The sequence below is a fragment of the Rhinatrema bivittatum genome, chromosome 4 (assembly GCF_901001135.1).
Source record: "Rhinatrema bivittatum chromosome 4, aRhiBiv1.1, whole genome shotgun sequence".
NCBI lineage: Eukaryota > Metazoa > Chordata > Amphibia > Gymnophiona > Rhinatrematidae > Rhinatrema > Rhinatrema bivittatum.
The window spans coordinates 67,304,055-67,328,128 of NC_042618.1; the positions used below are offsets into that span (position 1 = coordinate 67,304,055).

At 43.2% G+C, this 24,074-nt stretch overlaps 1 protein-coding gene across 5 annotated transcripts in view; it reads right to left on the minus strand.

Moving 5' to 3' along the window:
- The window catches only part of LOC115089880 (galectin-3-like), a 72,592-nt gene that overhangs the window by 43,737 nt on the left and 4,781 nt on the right, over positions 1-24,074 (minus strand). For 4 of the 5 annotated variants that reach the window (XM_029598278.1, XM_029598277.1, XM_029598275.1 and 1 more), the window contains exon 2: positions 15,283-15,304. In XM_029598278.1, coding sequence (XP_029454138.1) covers positions 15,283-15,300 — 18 coding nt within the window. In that variant the 5' untranslated portion in view covers positions 15,301-15,304. Of the gene's footprint in view, positions 1-15,282; positions 15,305-19,197; positions 19,308-24,074 lie in introns of those variants that run through there. The other variant, XM_029598280.1, reaches the window with a different exon arrangement.

The window sequence follows — 24,074 nt, forward strand, 5'->3', positions numbered from 1 at the left end:
TTCATAAGCTCTCCTGCCTCCTTTCCTTTTGCAGGACTCAGCACACACAGGAGACAGTAGGGCAGAAGGTTCACCCATAGCAAGAAGGAAGGGCCCAGCCAAAGCCACAGCCAAAGAGGCAGGAAGAAGAGTGAAGGTCAGAACCTGGCAGCTCTACCATCTGTGAAGCTGATACCAGATCTTACATGGGAGGAGGGCATGCCAACACTGCCAGATGCCACCACCGCATGTGCAGGATGACAGCCAGGTTGCAGAAGGAGCGGATCGGTCAGTTGCATTAGCATCCACTTTGTTGTCAAAGAGTTACTGCCCACAATACCACCAACTCAACTGGAACCACAGGCACCCCCATAGCTGCCAAACGTTACCATGGCCAGCACACAAGAAGATCTACATCTGCAAAGCAGCACACTCCACAGAGACCTAAGAAGCCTTGTGGGAAATGTAATTGATGTGTTAGGCCCAGCTGCAGCAAATACTAACACTTTTGAAGAGACTCAATACACAAACAGCCTCTGTGAAAAATGTAAATACAAGCCCGACCATTGCCAGCAACAATTTGAACACCATCATCCTGCAAGCTGTGCAAGCCTTCCAGCAAGTGACACCCCCCAAGTCCAGTATCAACATCAACCACACCCAACTGTATTCCCAGGCTATCTGGTTGGGGCAGAAGATGCCTCAAGCAAGAAGCCTAGAGGACGAAAGAAGTGAACAGGAGAACAGGGGATTTGCCCTTCATCAAGGTTTCCTTTCCTATGTCATCCTTGCAGCTGGGCCTGCCCTAACTGAAGAGTCCCTGTGCCAGGGTGATTGAAGGTTGCCTGCTGTACAATGATTTCATCTAATTGGTCTCCAGTCTTGTCTCCAGTCTCTTACAATGGCCACTTTGTTGGCTCTTACCTTTTATTACTGACTTCCCATAGACATTTTCCTACATAGCCTCACACCTATGTACTGCATTGAAGTGTTTCACTCTTGGCTGCCTGCCCCACACCCCTGGACAGTTAATAAAAGGATTTAAATAGTGTTTTGCTATACAGAGGCAGGGACAAGTTCCATTACCTAGTCATAAGGGTTAGGCTCTCTTCAATTATGTTGCCACTTCCACTTAATGTGTCTGTTCTTTGTGTTCACCTGTGTGTTTAAGGATAAGATGACATGTTTGCAATCTAACCTTTGTTCATTGACCAATGGTGGTAAATTGTATCTGTTTTCACACCACTAAGGCATGGTGAGACCGCACCTTGAACTCTGTGTACAATTCTGGTCACCGCATCTCAAAAAAGATACAATTGCGATGGAGAAGGTAAAGAGAAGGGCAACCAAAATGATAAAGGGGATGGAACAGCTCCCCTATGAGGAAAGACTGAAGAGGTTTGGGCTGTTCAGCTTGGAGAAGAGACGGCTGAGGGGGGATATGATAGAGGTCTTTAAGATCATGAGAGGTCTTGAATGAGTAGATATGAATTGGTTATTTACACTTTCAAATAATAGAAGGACTAGGGGGCATTCCATGAAGTTAGCAAGTAGCACATTTAAGACTAATCGGAGAAAATTCTTTTTCACTCAACGCACAATTAAGCTCTGGAATTTGTTGCCAGAGGATGTGGTTAGTGCAGTTAGTGTAGCTGGGTTCAAAAAAGGTTTGGATAAGTTCTTGGAGAAGTCCATTAACTGTTATTAATCAAGTTTACTTAGGGAATAGCCACTGCTATTAATTGCATCAGTAGCATGGGATCTTCTTATCGTTTGGGTAATTGCCAGGTTCTTGTGGCCTGGTTTGGCCTCTGTTGGAAACAGGATGCTGGGCTTGATGGACCCTTGGTCTGACCCAGTATGGCAATTTCTTATGTTCTTAATAAGCAGCATGGAATTTATCAACCTTTTAGGGTCCTGATAGGGACTTGTGCCCTAGATTGGCCACTGTTGGATACTGGGCTTTATGAACTTTTGGCCTGACTCAGTATGACAAATCTTATATTCTTAAGACCACATATATCCGCAACCAGTAGCTATCTTGGTCAAAATCACTCTCTGACAGTGCACAACTGATACTTTGACCTACGGGGCTGATATTTACTACTACATGCCATTTCACTATGTCAACTGCAAGAGTGCCCTGTAGACTCCTACAAAAAGACAAAACAAAGAATGCTGAGAATGCACATATTCAATTAAAAAAAAAAGCCCTCCATACATTTCAGACAGAGATCATGAAGTATGAAGACTGTCTAGATTCTAATTATAGACCCTTATGGAATAGTGCCACACACTTGGCTACAAGAGGATCACTGTTACATATAAGCTACTAGTCGACATCACACCCAAAGGTGCCAGCATGTGTAAGGCACAACCTCTTCCTCTTTGCAACCCCAATACTATACAGCAAGTTATTAGAGGGTTCTGCTTTAGTCACCCAGCCCTTATTATGCTTTACTGTAACCCTTTTGCTGGAAGGCCCAGAACTATTAAAATGCTGCCACCATATGCATTAAGAATACCCCAGAGGTGCAACCCCTGCATTGTGGCACCTAGACCCTGACAGCCCTGCCTGGAACAACAGACAAATGCTAGATGTTTGCCTGTCACATACTGGCTACAGACCCAACATGTGGATAGCAATTTGTTCTCTAGTAGGACAGCTAATTTTGCTAAATATGCTGTTATGTGCTTCTGGCCCCACATTAAAAACAGGCAGTTGCCTTCACAGTATACACATGTTGATAAACTATAGGAGGCCTTTAATGAAAGAGAAGGTCGTTGCCTTAAAGGGATGCTAAGGTAACAGAGTTGCATACTCATTCTCCTCTAAAGTGCCTTGTATGACTCCTCTCACCCCCATTTCCCTTTGCCTCAGATGTACTAGCCCACAGAGGCTATCCGTCCATGAGAAAGCCTAATAACAAAGTGCATGGGAAAATATTTACAAACTATAAGGCAGCATCCTTTTATTTTTTTTTTAATTTATATTCCACATATAAATATATGTGGAATATAAATATATATTTCCCTATCCCCAGAGGACTTACAATCTAAGGGCCTGATTTACTAAGGTCCTTTTCTCCTATTCTGTGTAAATGAGGCCCTAAGTTTTTATCTGAAGCAATGGAGGGTAACATGACTTGCTCAATATCACAAGGAGCAGCAGTGAAATTTAAACCCTGGTTTCCCCGGTTCACAGCCTGTTTTCTAACCATTAGGCTACTCCTCCACCCAGACAGTGGGCACCATTTAAACTATAACTGGGTGAGAGCGTGCAGTTGCAGTACAACTCTATCCCTCTCACAAGATGGAATGAGAGCATTGTATGCAGTCTATGGCACCCAAAACTTTAGGGAACTGCGCAACAGCATAGAAATCAGTCTTCACAGTTCATGCCTCTGTGAGGGAAAGCTGATATGATCACAAACATGGAAATTCAAAGCTTGGAGCACTGTTGCAAGGACCTAGAAAAACTAGTTTGGGTCATGCCTCCTTACAATGCTGACAGTTGTTTGGAAGGAGCCAGAAGCCAGGAATGTAGTGTGTGCAAGTTTAACAAGGCCTGGAATGGCATGGGAGCTGGCTGTGTGTCCAGTTCATCTTTTAGCTCCTCATATAATGCCCTGATGACCTATGAGTTCAAATGCTACCTCCTGATCACTTCCTCCTCAGGAAAACCAAGCAATGTGATAGTGGCATGAAACAGTCACAACTGCCAGGCCCAGTGTCACCTCCTACATAGTGAGAGATCTCCAGCCCCCTGCACAACCACCTGCCCTAGTTCTTCATCTGCTCCTATTGTGGCTCTGGCATGGATGCCATGTCTGCCCCCGGGTGACCAAAATGATAAAGGGGATGAAACGATTCCCCTGTGAGGAAAGACTAAAGAGGCTAGGGCTCTTCAGCTTGGAAAGAGGTGACTAAGAAGAGATATGATAGAGGTCTGTAAAATAATGAGTGGAGTAGAATGAGTAAACGTCAATCGATGGTTTACTCTTTCAAAAAATTACAAAGACTAGGGGACACACAATGAAGTTACTAAGTTGTACATTTAAAACTAATAAGAGAAAATATTTTTTTATTCAATACATAATTCCGCTCTGGAATTTGTTACCAGAGGATGTGGTGAAAGCTGTTAATGTAGCTGGGTTTAAAAAAAGAGGTTTGGACAAGTTCCTGGAGGAAAAGTCCATAAACCATCATTAAGGTGGAGTTGCAAAAATCATAGGAAGATAAGAAGTTGCCATACTGGGTCAGACTGAGGGTCCATCAAGCCCAGTATCCTGTTTCTAACAGTGGCCAAACCAAGTTACAAGTACCTGGCAAGAACCCAAACATTAAATAGATCCCATATTACTAATGCCAGTAAAAGCAATGGCTATTCTCTAAGTCAATTTGATTAATAGTAGTTTATGGACTTCTCCTCCAGGAACTTATCTAAACCACTTTTAAACCCAGCTACACTAATTGCTCTAACCACATCCTCCAGCAATAAATTCCAGAACTTTATTATGCTTTGAGTAAAAAAAATTTTCTCTGATTTGTTTTAAATGTTCTACTTGAAACTTAATGGAGTGTCCTAGTCCTATTATCTGAAAGAGTAAATGATCACTGCTTATCCCTGGGATAAGCAGCATGGAATCTATCTACCCTTTGGGATCCTACCAGGTATTTGTGACATAGATTGGCCACTGTTGGAAACAGGATACTGGGCTTTATGGACTTTTAGTCTGACCCAGTATGGCAATCTTATGTTCTAGGGGAAAACGGTAGGTAAATTATTATGAATAGTTTCTCTAGCTCCTTAAAGAAAAAAAATAAATAAAAATTGGTTGGTGCCTAAGGTCCCATTCCCCCCCCCCCCCCCCCCCACTCTCCAACCATAATGATTGAATAGGCCACTCCCCACCCATACTGACTGAACTGGCATAAGTAACAAACAAACAGGACAGTTTCTGCTAAGTGAGATGAGTTTGTATTAGGGAGGTGTCCTTCTGACATCCAGCTCAGTATGTGTAAGCATTTGGTTTACCATGCTGCCTGTGTGCTAGCCATATATAAATAGTAAGTTACCTACTGCTCATGACCTCTTTCCTTTTTTTTTTTTTTGCAACTATAATTATGTTTTTGAAAGAGGTAATAATCAGGTTTCTGTCTCAAATCCCACTTTATTTTATGCACCTCCATAAAAAGCCAATAATGATACTAATTTTTAATTTGTATTCTGCCTTTTGTTACTGGCCATCCACTGCAAAGCAGTATTCTGTTTCCCAAACCTCTCCTGCAGGTATACCTGACTTGTCAGGTTTTCAGGATTGCCATAATGAACATGCATGAGATATATTTGCATACCCTGGGTCTCCAATATAGAATCAACTTTACAGTTAGAATAACATTGAGAACTAAGTCCTGAACAGGATAATCTGGGAGAGGCCGCAGGAAGGGAGGAAAGAAAATTAATGTGGGAGGAAAGAAGTTGGGAGGGATACTTGGTGTTGCGTCCACCGGTCTCAGACGGCTTTGACCTTTGTGCCTCACCTTTCTCTCTGCTCTCCCCGCTAGTCTTGGGAAGATGGCTACCGCCGCGTCTGCGTGCCGCTCTCTCCGGCGTCCCCGGAACGGCTCTGGCAAAGCCTCACGCCATGTTTCTCCTAAGGGCCCCCTAGGGTGCGCACTCGTGCGCCACCCAAGTCTTTATCCACGTCACGGCGGGAACCTCGGGGGCGTCCCCCTCGAGTGATGTCACGCCATCTGGGTATTCAGCCTTCTCTTGTTTGCTAGCTCATTGAGTTAGCAAGGATTGTGAACGGATGGAAAGCCTCCGGTCTGAGCTACTCTGCCGCTTCCTTGCTGCCGCTGGAAGCTCTCTCTGCCCTTCGGGGTATTTCTCTAACCTGGGTACCTGCTCCTCGGGGGCCCTTTGCTTTCTTTCAGGTGCCTATCTGGGATCAGGTACTCGCTCCTCGAGGGCCTGCTCTCCCTGGCTTGGTGCCTGCAATCCAACTACTTCTGCCTGCTGGGATCTCCACCTATACAGCTACCAACTTAGTGAGTAATCTAACATTCTCAGTCTGTCTCATCTACAGCTCTGCTGCGCTGGGAACCTACACCTGGATCTCCCTATACCATCTCGGTGAGACGGGTCCCCTCTGCTGAGGGTCCCTGGACTGCTACCTCTGGATCACCTCACTACTGCCACCTCTGGTGGTATCACTCTGCTGTATAATAAAAGACGAATCTCTGTGTTTGTGTGCCCCGAGTCTAGCCTAGTACTGTGGTTCCTCACGGGGCTCCTCCCCGTGGGCATGATCATCTCCACAGTACCAAAGAATCCACTCAAACACCTCAAAACCATAACACTAGGGGCCTGTTTGTTTCATCTTCAAGTGCATGAACAGAGACTCTTTAATTTTATCTTGCTTTCAACTGGAAGCAGATGTAGTATGGATTTTTTTTGTTGTGAGTTGGTTTGATTCTTACCAAAATTCTAGCAGAAATACTCTGTAGGAGCTGGTTCGTACTATATTGAGAAATGTTGTTGAATAAAGAGTTGTACTAGTTAATTCAGCTGGTGATTAATGCATGGATTACAGTAGCAAGAATGTGTTTATCAAAGTAGGTGTGCAATTGGCAGATCTGGTGCAGATACAGAAAGGAGGTCCTTAGTGATGTAAGTTTCCATCATGAGCCTTTGATAGAGTTCAAACCCTTGTCTTCACATTGACTTCTCAGGGTGCAAGGCAGCAATTGTAGGGAATGATCTTGTCAGCTGAGCCAGAGGAGTTTGATTTGGAGGTGTTTAACTTGAGTTTGTTTCAGTTATTTAAAAAATGTATAGTCCACTAATTTATTTATTTAAAAATTTCTAGACCGCCAATCACCATTTTTGGGTGGTTTACAATGGTACATTCATAATCATAAAGAACAGACATATATAAATTCAAATACTATATAAAATCTAAAACAAAAATAAATCATAAAAATCAATTATCTTCCCAGTACTCATATGCTAATATGCTATTAAATCGAGTTCAATCTATTTAAGATATATGAACAGTCACATCCTCTTAATTCTGAATTCCCACACGTAACTATTCAATCTCTGCTTTTTTTTTTTTTTTTTTTTTTAGAACTGTCAGCCTCAGCTTAAAACTAAAAAAACAAGTAATAATTAAAAAGTAGCACAGAAATAATTCTGTAATACAGTAGCAACTAAAAGAGCTTAAATGCTTCATTATAAAATCCAGAAATTCTGATATATTAAGATGCAAAGTCAAATCAGGAATTTAAAAAAAATCCACAATTCTTAGTGGATTACAATATTATATCCACAATCAAACTAAACACAATAAAACAGATAAAAACAAAACCTTGGCAGCCAAAGACCCAAATTTGCATGCCTAGACAGGATAGATAGCAAACAAATAGTGAATGGAACCTATCTAGGCCCTTGGGCAGACACAGTCCATAAAACAGAGCAAACAAAAGCCAAAACGACCAAAGAACGTGAACTGCATGCCTTTATAGGATGGAGAGCAACCAGGCATCATTGAACCAACCGTACATATATGGCAAAAATGAGAGAGGCGGATATTCAAAAATATGTCTATGGAGCCGCTTGGCAATAGTGATCATGATATGGTCAAATTTGAATTAATGACTGGAAGGGGGACAGTAAGCAAATCTACGGCTCTAGTGCTAAACTTTCAAAAGGGAAACTAACTTTGATAAAATGAGAAAAATAGTTAGAAAAAAACTGAAAGGAGCAGCTACAAAGGTAAAAATTGTGCAAGAGACATGGACATTGTTAAAAACTACCATCCTAGAAGCACAGTCCAGATATATTCTACACATTAAGAAAGGTGGAAGGAAGGCAAAACAATTACCGGCATTGTTAAAAGGTGAAGTGAAAGAGGCTATTTTAGCCAAAAGATCTTCATTCACAAATTGGAAGAAGGATCCAACAGAAGAAAATAGGATAAAGCATAAGCGTTGGCAAGTTAAATGTAAGACATTGATAAGACAGGCCATGAGAGAATTTGAAAAGAAGTTGGCCGTAGAGGCAAAAACTCACAGTAAAACTTTTAAAAATATATCCGAAGCAGAAAGCCTGTGAGGGAGTCAGTTGGACCGAATGATCAAGGGGTTAAAGGGGCACTTAGAGAAGATAAGGCTATCTCGGAAAGATTAAATGATTTCTTTGCTTCAGTGTTTACTGAAGAGGATGTTGGGGAGATACCCATTCTGGAGAAGATTTTCATGGGTATTGATTCAGATAGACTGAACCAAATCACGGTGAACCTACAAGATGTGGTAGGCCTGATTGACAAACTGAAGAGTAGTAAATCACCTGGACTGGATGGTATACAACCCAGGGTTCTGAAGGAACTAAAAAATGAAATTTCAGATCTATTAGTAAAAATTTGTAACCTATCCTTAAAATCATCCATTGTACCTGAAGACTGGAGGGTGGCTAATGTAACCCCAATATTTAAAAAGGGCTCCAGGGGCGATCCGGGAAACTACAAACCAGTTAGCCTCACAAATCTGCTTCACTTTTTTGAAGGGGTTAATAAACATGTAGATAAAGGTGAACCAGTAGATGTAGTGTATTTGGATTTTCAGAAGGCATTTGACAAAGTTCCTCATGAGAGGCTTCTTGGAAAAGTAAAATGTCATGGGATAGGTGGTGATGTCCTTTTGTGGATTACAAACTGGCTAAAAGACAGGAAACACAGAGTAGGATTAAATGGACAATTTTCTCAGTGGAGGGGAGTGGGAAGTGGAGTGCCTCAGGGATCTGTACTGGGACCCATGCTTTTCAATATATTTATAAATGACCTGGAAAGGAATATGACTAGTGAGGTAATCAAATTTGCAGATGATACAAAATTATTCAGAGTAGTTAAATCATAAGTGGATTGTGATAAATTGCAGGAAGACCTTGTGAGACTGGAAAACTGGGCATCCAAATAGCAGATGAAATTTAATGTGCATAAGTGCAAGGAGATGCGTATAGGGAAAAATAACCCATGCTATAGTTACACAATGTTAGGTTCCATATTAGGAGCTACCACCCAAGAAAGAGATTTAGGCGTCCGTGGATAATACATTGAAATAGTCAGCTCAGTGTGTTGCAGCAGTCAAAAAAGCAAACAGAATGTTAGGAATTATTAGGAAGAGAATGGTGAATAAAACGGAAAATGTTAATGCCTCTGTATTGCTCCATGGTGAGACTGCACCTTGAATACTGTGTACAATTCTGGTTGCCGCATATCAAAAAAGATATAGTTGCAATGGAGAAGGTACAGAGAAGGGCGACCAAAATGATAAAGGGGATGGAACAGCTCCCCTATGAGGAAAGACTAAAGAGGTTAGGACTGTTCAGCTTGTAGAAGAGATGGCTGAGGGGGGATATATGATAGAGGTGTTTAAAATCATGAGAGGTCTAGAACGGGTAAATGTGAATCGGTTATTTACTCTTTTGGATAATAGAAGGACTAGGGGGCACTCCATGAAGTTAGCATGTGGTGCATTTAAAACTAATCGGAAAAAGTTCTTTTTCACTCAATGCACAATTAAACTGTGGAATTTGTTGCCAGCGGATGTGGTTAGTACAGTTAGTATAGCTGGTTTTAAAAAAGGATTGGATAAGTTCTTGGAGGAGAAGTCCATTACCTACTATTAGTTGACTTAGAAAATAGCCACTGCTATTACTAGCATCAGTAGCATGGGATAGACTTAGTTTTTGGGTACTTGCCAGGTTCTTATGGCCTGGATTGGCCATTGTTGTAAACAGGATGCTGGGCTTGATTGTCTGACCCAGTATGGAATGTTCTTATATTCTTATGTTCTTATGATGCTCAGTAGCATGGCAATGCTGCTGTAAATCCCCATATTTGGTGCTACTTAGCTGGATAAGTTAAACTTGCCATAGAGCTCTATGGCAAGTTTAACTTATCCAATTATATTAACTGGATTAGTATGAATATCACTTCTTATCCAGCTAGCAGGCCGATTCAGTAAAAGTTGTGGGAGAGCGGGCGAGCTCTCCAACGACCTGTGCGCCCGCTCTCCTGCGGGCGCACAGGCCACTCTCCTGTGCGTGCGATTCAGTATTTAAATGAGGCCCTGTGGTAAAAAGAGGCGCTAAGGACACTAGCACATCCCTAGCGCCTCTTTTTTGACAGGAGCAGCGGCTGTCAGTGAATTCGACAGCCGACGCTCAATTTTGCCGGCGTCGGTTCTCAAACCCGCTGACTGACACGGGTTTGGAAACCGGACACCGGCAAAATTGAGCGTCTGGTTTTCAACCTGCAAGCCGTTGGCCGATTTAAAAAATATTTTTTTTTAAATTATTTTTTACCTTGGGACCTCCGACTTAATATCGCTATGATACTTTCCCAGCGCTGGCAGAAATTAACGCCTACCTTTAGGTAGGCGATAATTTCTAAAAGTAAAATGTGCGGCTTGGTTGCACATTTTACTTAGTGAATCGCGCGGGAATAACTAATAGGGCCATCAACATGCATTTGCATGTTGCGGGCGCTATTAGTTTCGGGGGGGTTGGATGCGCATTTTCGACCCCTTACTGAATAAGGGAGAAAGCTAGCGCGTCGAAAACGCGCATCCAAACACAGGTTAACAATGCACTCCACCGGAGCGCACTGTACTTTATCAGCCTGTAAGTTAGTCTGCCCACCCCTTAAAGGGTTATCTACTTAGCTGAATAAATGGCTTATCCAGCTAAGTGGCTGCTGCTGAGCGTAGCCGGATATTCAGCAGCCGCCACTTATCCAGCTAAGTAGCATTCAGCACAATTTGCATATCAGGCTCTCAGTGTCCCCTATTATAATGAATATTCAGGCTAAGGTTGAGGCTGAAAATGTTCAAGATCACAGTTTTAACACACAGATGCTAATGTTTACACTGTGTGCTGTTTAACATATTAATATGTTAACTTACATAGGACTCCATTGGGCTACTGCTGTAAGACAATCATTAAGATTAGCAATGAGTGAAGTTTGATCAGATCCCATTTTGATGCATAGGTGCCATTCAATGTTAAAGGCCTGACTGAAGTTACAGATTGGAAGAACGTAAATGTTGAAAAGGATCAGAAAGAAAATTGAGCCCTGTGGCACTCCACAAGTGATGGATGGTCTGTTGGCCCATGCAGAAGATTCTATTCTGTTAGATATAATTGATTTAAACAATTTGAAGGTAGCGCATTTGATGCCAACATCTCTTGAATAAGGAGTTGATGATAGTATCAAAGGCAACAGAAAGATCTAGACTAGAAGGGAATCACCACCTTGGTCTACATGCAGGTGGATACTGTTTGGTGATGGCCAACAGGTTGGGTTCTAGTTTCTGGCCTTTTTCTGATGCCAAATTGATAATAGTGTAGAATGTTATATTCTTCTAGGAAGTCTTGGAGTTGGAGGTAACCATTTTGAATACTAGCTGAGACAAAAATGGAAGGCTAGAGATTAGACAATAGTTGGTAGTTATTTTTGGATTGGAGCCAGGATTCTTCAAGATAGGTTTTATAACTGCCTTTTTAAGTGATGGGGTAAGGAGCCTTTAATTAGAATGGCATTTATTATATTGGTTGCTTCAGGTTACTGATAAATCTGTGGGGGCATATGGTCTAACAAGCATACAGACCAACTGATTCTCTGGAGAATCCTGTCCACCTCTTGTGATGAGATTGTCCTGAAGTCAGACTCTGGAGAGAGATGAATTGAATTTGCTGAGATTGGGGGAGGGGTAATTGATTACTGGAATCATCTGGGTCTGGGGTGAGTGAGGTTGGAGTGAAAGTAGAGGTGGAGATGTAAAGGAGAAATAAATAGCTTGGATTTTTCCATGAAGAACTGGGCAAAGTCTTAAGCTATGTAATTCTCTGTGATGGTGGAAGATGTTTGGGATTCTGACTCGGAGAGTTTCTGTATTAGTTCAAAAGGTTTACTGGATTGGTTCACAGAAAGGACTACATATCCAGATTAGACCTTTTTTTTTTTTTTCTTGTTGAATGGCTGTTTTGTATTTTATGGAGTACTTTTTGCAGAAATTAAGGTTGGTATCTATGTTTTGTTTCAGCCATACCCATTTGAGTTGATGGGATTGTTTGAGAAGAAGACCACCTTTGTGAAACCAAAGAGAATTTTTTTTTTTGGGGGGGGGGGCACGGTTCGGATTCTGGTAAGAATTGGATTTGAGAGGGGCTGAATTCTTGATAGCTATAGAGAAGTTACTATTCCATTAATGAACTAGAAGTTTTGGTGGGTCTGTGGTAGTTGTTGGTAGGTTGAGAAGTTTATTGTAAGCAAAAATATAAGCAGAGAATAAGTTTCTGGTGGGAGGTTCTGAGTATAGAAACAAGCGGTTTTGAGATTGATATGGTGGCCCAGACTAGACTGTGATGTGACCAGGAAAAGAGGACTACAGATATTGAGTAAGGGGTCAAGCTGAATGCTTGAGGAATGGAAGATTAAGTCAATAGAGTATCCATGCTTTGTGTGGTATCTTTGATTAGTTGAACAAAGCCAAGATTGCTTTTGCTATGCTGGAAGCTGGTGGCATACCCCTTGGGAAGGGGGTAAGGCCTCTGCCCGAAAGGTAGCATCCTGCCTCCAGTTATGGGGGATTAGTTGCAGTGTCACATAGGAATATTCAGATAGTTTAAAGAAGGAGTCAGGGTGATTATCAAGAGGGTGGTAGATAAGGACGAGTTTTGGTCCCTCATTGCCTTGGAATTTACTAACAGATCGATACTCTAAGGCCGCGGTAGAAACAGTGCGGCAGTGCCGGGCGCACCCTCGTTCCCCGCACGCACAGTTCTCTTCACCTACCGCTCGATACTCTCTTCAAATTGCATGCAAATGCATGCCGCGGCTGCGAAGCGTTAGGCAAGCGTTAGGCCCGCGCAACCCATTTTACTGTATAAGGCGCTAATACAGCGCCTATACAGTATCCTGGGTGTGCTGGTACCTGTCATTTCAAATGTCATTTCAAATGACAGGCACCAGGAAGTGGATGGTTCCCCCCCCCCCTCCCGAAGCAAGGCGCAGGGCGAAAATTAAAACGGGAATAAAGTGTAAAAAATGGGGGTAAAACCAAAGGGAGTAAAGTGTAAAAAACCATGGACGACCTCCATATTAACATTGCAGCGTAAGTTGTTTATATATATGTATAAATACCTGTCACTTTCCGATTCCCCCAGGTGTGCGGTCATCGAGGCGGCGGCGGCGGTGGGAGCCGGCGGGCGGGTGGGCACGCGTTGGATCCAGGCGGCGGTGGGAGCCGGCGGGCGGGTGGGCGCGTGTTCGATCCAGGCCGCGGCCGGGTGGGCGTGCATTCATCCAGGCAGAGGGAGCCGGCGGCGAAAGCGGCCTCCGGAGGCCGCTTTCGCCGCCGGCTCCCTCTGCCTGGATGAATGCATGGCCCCCGCCGGCAGTGAATGAATGCCCGTGCGATTTCGGCGCTCAAGGCAGTCACATGGCGTGACGTCAAGCATCGTGACGTCACGCCTTGAGCGCCGAAATCTCCCTCTGCCTGGATGAATGCACGCCCACCCGGCCGCCGGCTCCCACCACCGCCTGGATCCAACGCGCGCCCACCCGCCCGCCGGCTCCCACCGCCACCGCCGCCTCGATGACCGCAGGCCTGGGGGATTCGGAAAGTTGTATGTGCCATTTTCCGTACGGAAAACGATTCGCGGCAGGAAATCGCTCCCGGAACCCCGCTGGACCCCCAGGAACTTTTGGCCAGCTTGGGGGGGCCTCCTGACCCCCACAAGACTTGCCAAAAGTCCAGCGGGGGTCCGGAACAACCTCCTGCGTCGAATCATTTTGGTCTATGGCCGCCGCCATTTTGCGGCGGCCATTTTGCAAAATGGCGCCGGCTGAAGACAACACGATTCAATTGAGGGGGCCGTTCCGGACCGCCGCCGCCCCGGACCACCGCTGGATCCCCAGGTAATTTAAAGCATTTGGGGGGGGGTTCGGGAGGGTGGGGGATTTAATTTAAAGGGTCGGGGGTGGGTTTTAGGGGGTTTTAGTGTGCCGGCTCACGATTTTAACGATTTTCACGATAGTTTACACACCCAAACGGCAACAATACGATTCCCTCCCCCTCCCAGCCGAAATCGATCGTTAAGACGATCGAGGACACGATTCACATCTCTATTAGCCATTACCCTGGGATGCAAAAAAATGACTGCCCTGTTTAAAGTGGAAAATTTAAGTCAATCCACACTTAAGGGCTCAACAAAAAAAAAAACAACAAACAAAAAAATGCTTTCTGTAGTTCCTGCTGCAAAATATCATCGCAATACTAAGAAGGAGGAACCACAGAGACCATAAAAAAAAGGCTTGACTGGGGAAAAAGTTTTTTCAGGGTACACGATATATACAAATAATATACACAGTCCAGGCCATATATATTGTGCCGGTACTGTGAGAAAACTGACGCTCATATTGAGCTTCCATTTTCGTAACCCGCACTTACAGCCACCTCTCCCGGGCGCCCGTTGCCAAGGAGGCACTAGGGATGCACAATTTCCCCTCGTGCCTCCTTTTTAACACGGAAGCTAAATTTCCCTATTGCATCCTGCGCCCGGGAGAGGTGGCTGGGCGCATGTTGGGGAAACAGGCGCTCAATATGAGCACTCGTTTTTAGCGCCTATATTGCATTGGCCTGATAATTCATTTATAATTTAAATGAAATGTCAGAGGTGGATTAAGACCCTCTATGGGCCATTTGGCATCAACACTTTTGGCCTCCACTCCCATAGGTTGACTGTTATAGGCTATATAACAGGCAACCTACGGAGGCTTGCCTGCCCCACCCCCTACCCTTCAGGCATATGCCTACTATGTCTATTGAGTAATCTAGCACTATGAAATGTCCTGCGCCATATCTACTACACAGTGTTTCTCTGTTGTATTCCTAGAGCAATGAATAAGTAAATATTCAATACAGTGTCTATGTGAGATCTCAAAAACAGTTATGCATTGCTGATGATGATCAATTACTTCACTATCTGAATTCATACAAATGCTTAGATAATAATTGAAAGACATAAAATACCAAAAAGTCAAACGGTCTGATTTAGTCTCAGAACTGTAGTAATAAAATACAGAAATCATGCAATTGTCATTTAACTGGTTTTCTTTTCTGTTAATAAACATGCATTTGTAAAGCAAATGTGACACAAAAGAAATGACATAGAATGTCTATGTATTAATAAAGGAAAGGTTATATTATTATAAAATGCGATGTCAAACTTACAGAGAAGTCGTCTGCCATTTTCCTGAAACAGAAAAAAAAAAAAGTTATGTATTTTATTTACAAAGGGCCTTTAATCAAAACCCAGTTAACAAACCCAAAAGGATGCCAAATTAATCAGGGATTGAGGTGAGGCCAGCATCGGATATGATTGATAAGCAGCATGACAGATGGTTTGGGGTGTATCATGTAGGTGCTAGTCCAGGAAAGCTGAATAAAATTGATAATGAAAAAGCCCTATTCTAGGCTATGCCTGAGGAGCCTGATTACCAAACTGTCCAAATAAGATTTTCATTCCTGGAAAAGGAATTCCTGCATAACACAAGATTAGCACAAATTGTAGCTGCATTCTCAAGCTAATTTAAGCAAGAAGCAAGATAAATGGCTGCTTAAAAAAAAAAAAAAAAAGAAAGAAAGAAAAACAAGGTTTACAGAGTAATGAGAGCCAATAAAATCATCTGTCTCTCAATTTTCTCTTAAAATCTTCCTTTTTCTCACCTTGCTCTATTAGCTCAGTGCTGGCTAGTCAGGTTCATGACCTGCAGGCGAAAGGCTGCAAAAGGTTAATGTTCTTACAAGCTAGATCAGTATCTGCTGCCCCTTATCTTACTGGAAGCTTTCAGGTTCCAATCTTCTAATGCCTGAGAGCATGAGGTGGTGGGACCTCAGCTTCCTACACATACAAAATGCACTTGAGGAATTTGCGATGAATCTCTGTCTTCTAAAATAATGTTATTGTCATGGGGATTATCCAATCCAAACATTCTTGGGCAGGTTCTTGTTTTTCTATCATAATCCTTGATCTATATATTTTTTTAAATCTAAAATCAATTTAATTAGAAAACTGTCCCAATCCAATTATCTTGTGGCTGGCAGGCAGATGGCAAACCAAGGTGTCTCCTATGCCATCTGACTTTCTTCTCAACACCTAATCAAAGACTGTGTATTCAGTTGCAGGTGTGACTTCTGACTAGTTATTAAGGAAGAGCTGAGGGGGAACAGGAGTTTCTGTAACCTACTTGCTAACATTTTTCTTGGAACCCACTTAATTTCATAATCAGATTTCTGAGTTTAACAGATTAGAAAGAAATGTCAGCATTTCCTTTCTCCTGAAGGGAAAACAAATCAATTACAGTAGATGAACCTTCATCTGCCATTATATTTTGTATCAATATACTTATCTGCCAGTTTTAATGCTTGTAGCACATTGAGCTTTAATGCTGGCTCTGCCAACCAGGTCTGATTTTCAGGATATCCAGAATGAATATGCAAGAGGTATATTTGCATGCATTGCCTCCACTGTTTGTAAACATATCTCATGCATATTCATTCTGGATGTCCTGAAAACTAGACCCGTTTGTGGCACTTCCCTGCTTTAGAGTGTTGTAGAATAGGGGTGATCAAACCGGTCCAACGGGCCTCCCAAGCCAGTCGGGTTTTTAGGATATCCGTAATGAATATGCATGAGATTTATTTGCATGCACTACCTCCTGTGTAGGCAAATATTTCTTATGCATATTCATTAGAGATATCCTGAAAACCCAATTGGCTGGGGGGGGGGGGGGGGAACGGGGGACCTGTAGGACTGATTTGAGTATCCCTGTTTACGGAGTTGATGAATTCAATTTTGAAAATAGAAATTATATGCACACCAAAAAAATTAAAGTCCACTATAGTTTGCAATTTAAATATAATCTTTTTTTATTATTATTTCATAATTATCATGTGTACATAATCTAATCTTGGTATCCTTATAATCATACTGAAATCTCAGGTATGGAGTGGCAGACAGCAAGTCACAAGTTTTGTAAACCACCTGCATACCTAGTAATAGGCATTGGTGAAAAGCACAACAGAAATTTTTCTTAATAATATTAATAAATTACTAGCTGAAACCTTCAAAACATTTGTGCTCAGATTAATAACTTTATTGCAGCAATACTTTTGTAAATACAGAATTTCTAGTTATTTTTTCACTGAAGACTTCAACAGAATCAAAACTTCAAGAGAAGATTCAGATTATGAGGGGAGAGCAGTAACCCACCCTTGGATCTAATCTCAATTCCCTTTCTGTCCTCTCTCCCTGACCTCTTCCTTTCCCCCTCCCCACATATTCATAGTATATTTTTCAGTTTTTAGCCAGCTGGATTGTAAAAACTTTCCCCGCGGGAAACAGTAAAACCATACCATATTTAGAGATGCACATTACTATTTACTAGAAAACTGAACAAATAGAAATGATGGCAGAAAAGGACCAAATGATCCCCCCCCAGTCTGCCCAGCAAGCTTATGCCAGTATCTGCTGCACTGTGCCATTCTCTCTACTCCTTCAGACGTGTCCACTCTGTTGCAGATCTTAGCATCATCCACAAATAGACAAACTTTACTCTTCTATCACCTCCGCCAGGTTACTCACAAAGATATTGAACAGAATTGGTCTCAAAAGCGATCCCTATGGCACTCCACTTAACACCGTTCTTTTTTCAGAGCAGGTTCCATTTACCAATACATGCTGTCTTCTGTCAGTCAACCAGTTTGCAATCCACACTACTACCTTGGCACCATATCAAAAGCTTTACTAAAATCCAAGTAAATCATGTCGAGTGCTCTTCCCTGATCCAATTCTCTAGTCAGCCAATCAAAAAAAATCAATCAGATTTGTGCGACAGGACCTTCATCTGGTGAATCTATGCTGCCTTGGGTCGAGCATCCCACCAGATTATAGATAGTTCACTATACTTTCCTTCACCACTGAGGTGACACTAACTGGCCTGTAGTTTCCAGCCTCCTCTCTGCTCCCACTCTTGTGAAATGGGACACCAACGCTCTTCTCCAATCTTGTGACACCACTCCTGTTTCCAGGAATCTATTGAACAGGTCCTTCAGCGGACCTGCCAGCACATCTCTGAGCTCCCTCAATATCCTGGGATGTGTCTCATCTGGCCCCATAGCCTTGTCTACTTTCAGTTTTCCTAGCTCTTCCCATACATTATCTTCTGTAAATGGAGTTTCGTCAACTCCACCCCCATCTACAGTCTTGTTAACTAGCGACAGTCCTTCTCCAGAGTCTTCTTTAGTGAACACCAAACTGAAGTATTTGTTAATATTTCGGCCATTTCTTTGTCTGTCTCCACACATTGATCTTTGTCACCTTTCAGTTTCACTATACCACTTCGGAACTTTCTCCTTTCTCTGATATATCTGAAAAATATTTTCTCACCTCGCTTTACCTCTTTGGCAATCCTTTCTTCCACCTGACGTTTTGCTTTCTTGATTTCTTTCTTCGTCTCCCTCAGTTTCACCAGATATTCTTCCCTGTGTTCCTCTTTTTGGGATCTTTTATATTTCTTAAACCTGTTCTTTTTGCTGATCTTTTAGTAACCCCTGGTACCAATCCCCTCACTCACACATATTGCTGGTGCTGATGGCCCCCTCTTTCTCTCACACAGCTGATCCCTTCTAATATTCCCTCCAAAGTTGATGCAATTTCTTACCTTGAATGCTGATCCACCTTTAATTCTCCTATTGTCACCACTATAGTGCCTTTCTCTTGCTGTATTATATCAGCAATCGCTGCAGCTCACAGGATGCCTGGCACCACCCAAGCAGTACACTACCCATAATGGCTATGAAGCACAATGTGACCAATGTTGTCCCCCTTGCTGCTACTGCCGCCATAGCACCAAAATCCCCATTGATACTACTGGCACACCAGATTTGGCCTGCCTCTAATGATGCCAATGCAACCGGTGTGGTGCACCTCCCTACCAATGTGGCTTGCTGCAGTTTTATTCATTCTCACTGCTGTACATTCCTGGCACTCCTGTCTCTGACACAGTATTTTCTATGAGAGACTATAGTAGCAGCAGTGATCAAAATCAACCTGTATCTTTTATAACAATAGCAGGATAGTGACACCTTGTTGGTACTGTAGCTTCAAATGTTTCCCAACAGGTGAGTAGATATTGATCAGGTTAGTTTGGTTTAACATGCTCATGTACAGTGGCAGTGGTTCTAAACCTGAAGGACATGCAAAGCACCGGCCAAGTGTTACCCTGCAAAAAAAAAAAAAAAGCCTGTTTCCCAAGCTTTGCTTCATTTCTCTCCCTTTCTTGTGGTAATAGCGCAGCAACCAGAGGAAACTCACTCTCATGGTGAGGTGGGGACCAAGATAGCTTGCTAAAAAGGAATAGAGAGATACAGTACTGATACAGCAAAGATATATGGTGCCCTGGGGCCAATACATTTGTGTTGCTTCCCCCGTGCCCTCCCCCCCTTCCCACCACCATCACCAGCACCACCACCTCCTTGTAGAAATGCTTAAAGTCACAGAATAGCAGACATTTATTTATTTGTTTGTTTCTTTGAAATTTCTTCTATCCCGCAGTTTCACAATGGATATCCAGCACTGGACATTTCAAATAACACCCTCTTCTCACCTTCTATCAGGATGTAGCTGAAAAAAAACCAAACAAAAAGAGGCCCCCAGAGAGATCACGTGATGTGGTAAGCCTGGTGAGTTGTAATCAATAGAGCTCCAGGTGCCACCAGTTCCCCTCCCCAGTTTTTTGAAAACTTATTGCGATTTGGAGCAATTTTCTGTGAGATTTTAAAGTCAATAAGTTCATTTACGTTTGTTTACCATGGTGGTAAAAGAGAAATCACAGTGATGTCCACTAAAAAGCCTCCAAAGGAGAAGTAGAAAGGTAAAATGACAGAAGCCAAAATGGCCGACAAGCAAGATACTTTGAGAGGTCTCAACATTGATGGCCAAGTGGTTTCAAAACTGATTCAAGTGGTGGTCAATGTGCTGGATGCTAAATTTGAAGTCATTAATTCAAACTTATCGGAGCTGAAAGACATTATGGACGAAATTGGAAGGACAATGGAAATCGCCAAAGGCAGGATATCCTCAGTTGAAGATGACACGCTCATGCTTACAAGGAAAGTCAATGTGCTGGAAAAAGCACTGGCGGCAAGTGAAAATAAATTAGAAGACCTTGAATACAGGTCAAGAAGAAATAACCTGAGGTTTCTTGGCTTCTCTAACAATATTCCAGAGGACGAACTCCTACCTTTACTGGAAGGCTGGTTGCCGAGAGAATTGAAATTGCCTAGTTCAGAAGGCAATCTCATTACTGAAAGAGTTCACAGAGTTGAGCTGAAGGCTGCGGGGGTGTCCATCCGAGAATAGCGATTGCTCGGTTCTTAAATTCGGCTCAAAAATCACAAATTGTTGCCGCATACAAGAAATTTAAGGTTCTTAAATATAAAGATCAGAAAGTTTTGATTTTTCAAGATTTTTCGGCTCAAGTGTTCTTTGAGTCTGCTTGCTTTGGTGAGTCTTGTGCTTTGGTTCCTGTCTTGTCTCAGTGATTCCTTGGTATCAGATTTTGGATTGGCAAGCAGTGATTCTTGGTGTGTGACCTTGGACTGGTAAGTGATGACCCTCTGGCACTTGACCTTGGACTTCTTCTGGACCATCGAGGCAGGAGGGCTGTTTAAAAACAGAACATCCGGAAGAGAAACTTGGAGCGAGGAGACGCCGTTTTGTTTTTGTGCTGCAGGGAGGAGCCGGGAGCGGCCGATGAAATGAGTGAGTCCCGTTTTTCTAAGTTGTCATTGGGTATTGCAGAATATAATGTATCGCTTTGAAGGGAAGAGTGTTATTAAGTGTGTTTTGTTTTTAATTGCTAGGAAGAATCCCCTGAAGCAGGCGATATAGGCTGCCGAAACATTGCAATGTTAGGAGGTTGAAGAGTTTTTAATTGCTACAAAAACAAAAATTGCTACAAAAATACAAAAATAAAGCGATTGAATTAATATCAATAAGCACTCTGGGACTTGCAGTCACGAGAGGAGGTGACAGTGTTTGCACGGAATATTTTAAAAGATAAGTGATTTAAGTAAAGTAATATACAATTTTAAAATAATAATAAAAATATTTTGCCAATGGGAACTAGTAAATGAGGTTAAAAATGAAGTGCTGTTCCACCATGAATTTGGTTGCAGCCCTGTAAGGGCAAGAGTCAAAAGGATTGAATACAGTACATTCTGATACTAATTCCCTGGGGTTTAAATGAAAATTTAAAGTAAAGTGAAAAGTTTGATATTCCTCATTTGCTTGATTATTGAGTATAAATATACATGGTGAGGAAATAGTAGCCTGAATAGCAGGATTATTGACATATTTTTCAGACATGGCAATAAAGCAGGAAAGCTCCTTGCAAACCTGGTGAGATTAAGCAGAGGAAAGATGTTTATTTGAAAGGTTAAAAGATGATAAAGTTAACTTAGTGTCCCAGAGTAAAGACATATGTAATATATTTTGTGAATTTTATCAAAAATTATACATGGATGATAGAAGAGGAGGTGAAAAAGAAGAAGTAGAATTCTTTCATGGTCTAGAAATCCCACAGATATCAGAGGAACAGCTAGATTTGATTAACAAGCCCATTTCATTACAAGAAATAGTTAATAACATTAAGATTAGCAAGAGCCATAAAGCACTGTGTCTGGATGGTTTAAATGCTGATTTCTATAAGATTCTTAACAGATATCCCGGACTCTCTGGGATTTCTTCTCTGATGCCATTACCCCTTCTGGATCTTGCACACACCCCTCCCATCACCTCTGTGTCTCTCTCTCAAACATTCCCCCTTCCCAATCACACTTCTGGTACTCTTGCCTTCTCACTCTTCATACCTCTGGCTCTCAGTTTAGCCCTTCCCCTTGCCTCCATCACCAGTTCAGGTTTTTTTTTTACCTTCACTCTCCCCTTTTATAACTTATCCTTGCCACCCCCATCCCCTGCTGCTTCTGGTTCTGTCATTCTCCTTCCCTCTTATATACATCCTCACAATTTCTACCCCACTCTTACACTAACAACATTCTGGCACACACACACGCACACATTCACCACCTTTGACTTACTTTCACATGCACCCTCTTATCCAGCCTCTCTTGTGTCTCCTCTACTGCCTTTCCCCCAGTTCTTTCAAACCCCTTTCTACCCCCACTCCTGATGCTCTCATGTCCGCTTAGCTCCCTCTGCACTATTTCATGTGCAGTCTCCTTTTCCACATGATTTTTGTGTAATCTGCTACCCCAACCATCTATCCTTCTCTCCATTCCCTCCATCCTAGCCCTGGTCCTATCATACCTGCTGCAGAACATGTGGCAGCATGGACTTTAGGGAGGAATAAGGTCCCAGCCAGTCCAGTTTGTACCGCTGCTTTCAGGTAGATAGGTAGGGAGATGATATTCACCCCCTTTTCATCCCCCCTGCAGAATTTAGCTCCACCTTGTGCTATCCTCCACTAATCAATCCCCGTGCTCAACTCTTCAACATTCAACCTTTTGAATGTCATTCCCTCCTGGAACCATTCAACCCCTTACTTCCCCAAGCATACATACCCTCTTGCACCACTTTTCCTACCCCTCACCTCCCCCCAGCATTCACCACATATTATTCTCTCTCCCCCACCTTCCTTCATCAAAAATCATTCTGGCTTGACTGGAGTTCTGGCTAAGACCCTCCTACCTTCTGTTATTAGCTGAAGCCTGAGTCCTGGCGGTACAGTGATTTGCTGGGCCTGGGGCATTTTTCACTCTAGCCTCTCCCCTCCAGAGAGCAGAACAGAAACATGCCCTCTACTCAAGGTAGCAGGTTTGGTGGGGTGGAGGTTGGAGGTTGGAGTAGGGAATGGACTGGCTTTTCTTTGCTCTCCTATCAGCTCTAGCCTTACCCCCTGCCCTCCCGTGCTGCTGGTTACAGACAAGGGGGCAAAGCAGAGAAAAGCCTCTGTTCCCCGCTCCCACACCTCCCTCCTGTTTCCACTACAGTCAGCAGGACAAGCTCGAAGGGTCTGGAGCAGGGAGCAGAAAGCCTCCTCTCTGCTATGTTTCACTGTGTGTGCTTCCTGTTCCGGCTCTTTCCTTCTTAGGGTGCTCAGTTGCAATAGGGACATAAGGGCAAGAGCCACATTTTGCATATAAAAGAGCTGCAGGTTCACCCTCCCTGCTATAAGTAATCAAACACCTATGGCTTACAGCTGGGATATATCCTTGGCTGTGTGGACTTTTTACCTGGGTCGACTTGAATAGACCGATTAGTCTTTATCTGCTACCATCTACTTTGCCAGCGATTCTCAATCGATGTGTCATGACACACCAGCTGTCACCAAGCACCGGCAGGTGTGTTGCAGCTCCCGGTGTCCTACTGCCCCGGATATCCTTTTTCCTGCCCCCTCGGGCCAATGGGAAGCCTCCCTTCTTCCAGCTCCCGTGAGCCAATGGGAAGCCTCCTCCCTTCTTCCAGCCCCCACAGGCCAATGGGAAGCCTCCCTTCTTCCAGCCCCCGTGAACCAATGGGAAGCCTCCTCCCTTCTTCCAGCCCCCACAGGCCAATGGGAAGCCTCTTCCCTTCTTCCTGCCAGAGGGAGTAGGAAGAAGGGAGGAAGCCTCTGATTGGCTGGTGGGGCAGGAAGAAGGGGCATTCAATAGCGAAGAAGCTCGTCCCCGTGAAGCAAAATCGCCACAGGAGCTCATCCCCATAGCGGCAAAAAGGAAGCCCAACCCTGCGAAGCAAGGCCACCATGGGAGCTCATCCCCGTGGCGGCCAAAAGGAAGGCCTGCCAGAGTAAAGCCACAGTAGAACTGGAGCCCATCCCTGCGGCGAAGGAAGAAGAGATTTGGTGGTGAGGCCCAGTGCATGCATGTGTGAATGGGAGCCTAGATGTGGGTGTTTGTGTGTGTGTGTGTGTGTGAGAGACTGGGAGCCTAGGTGTGGGTGT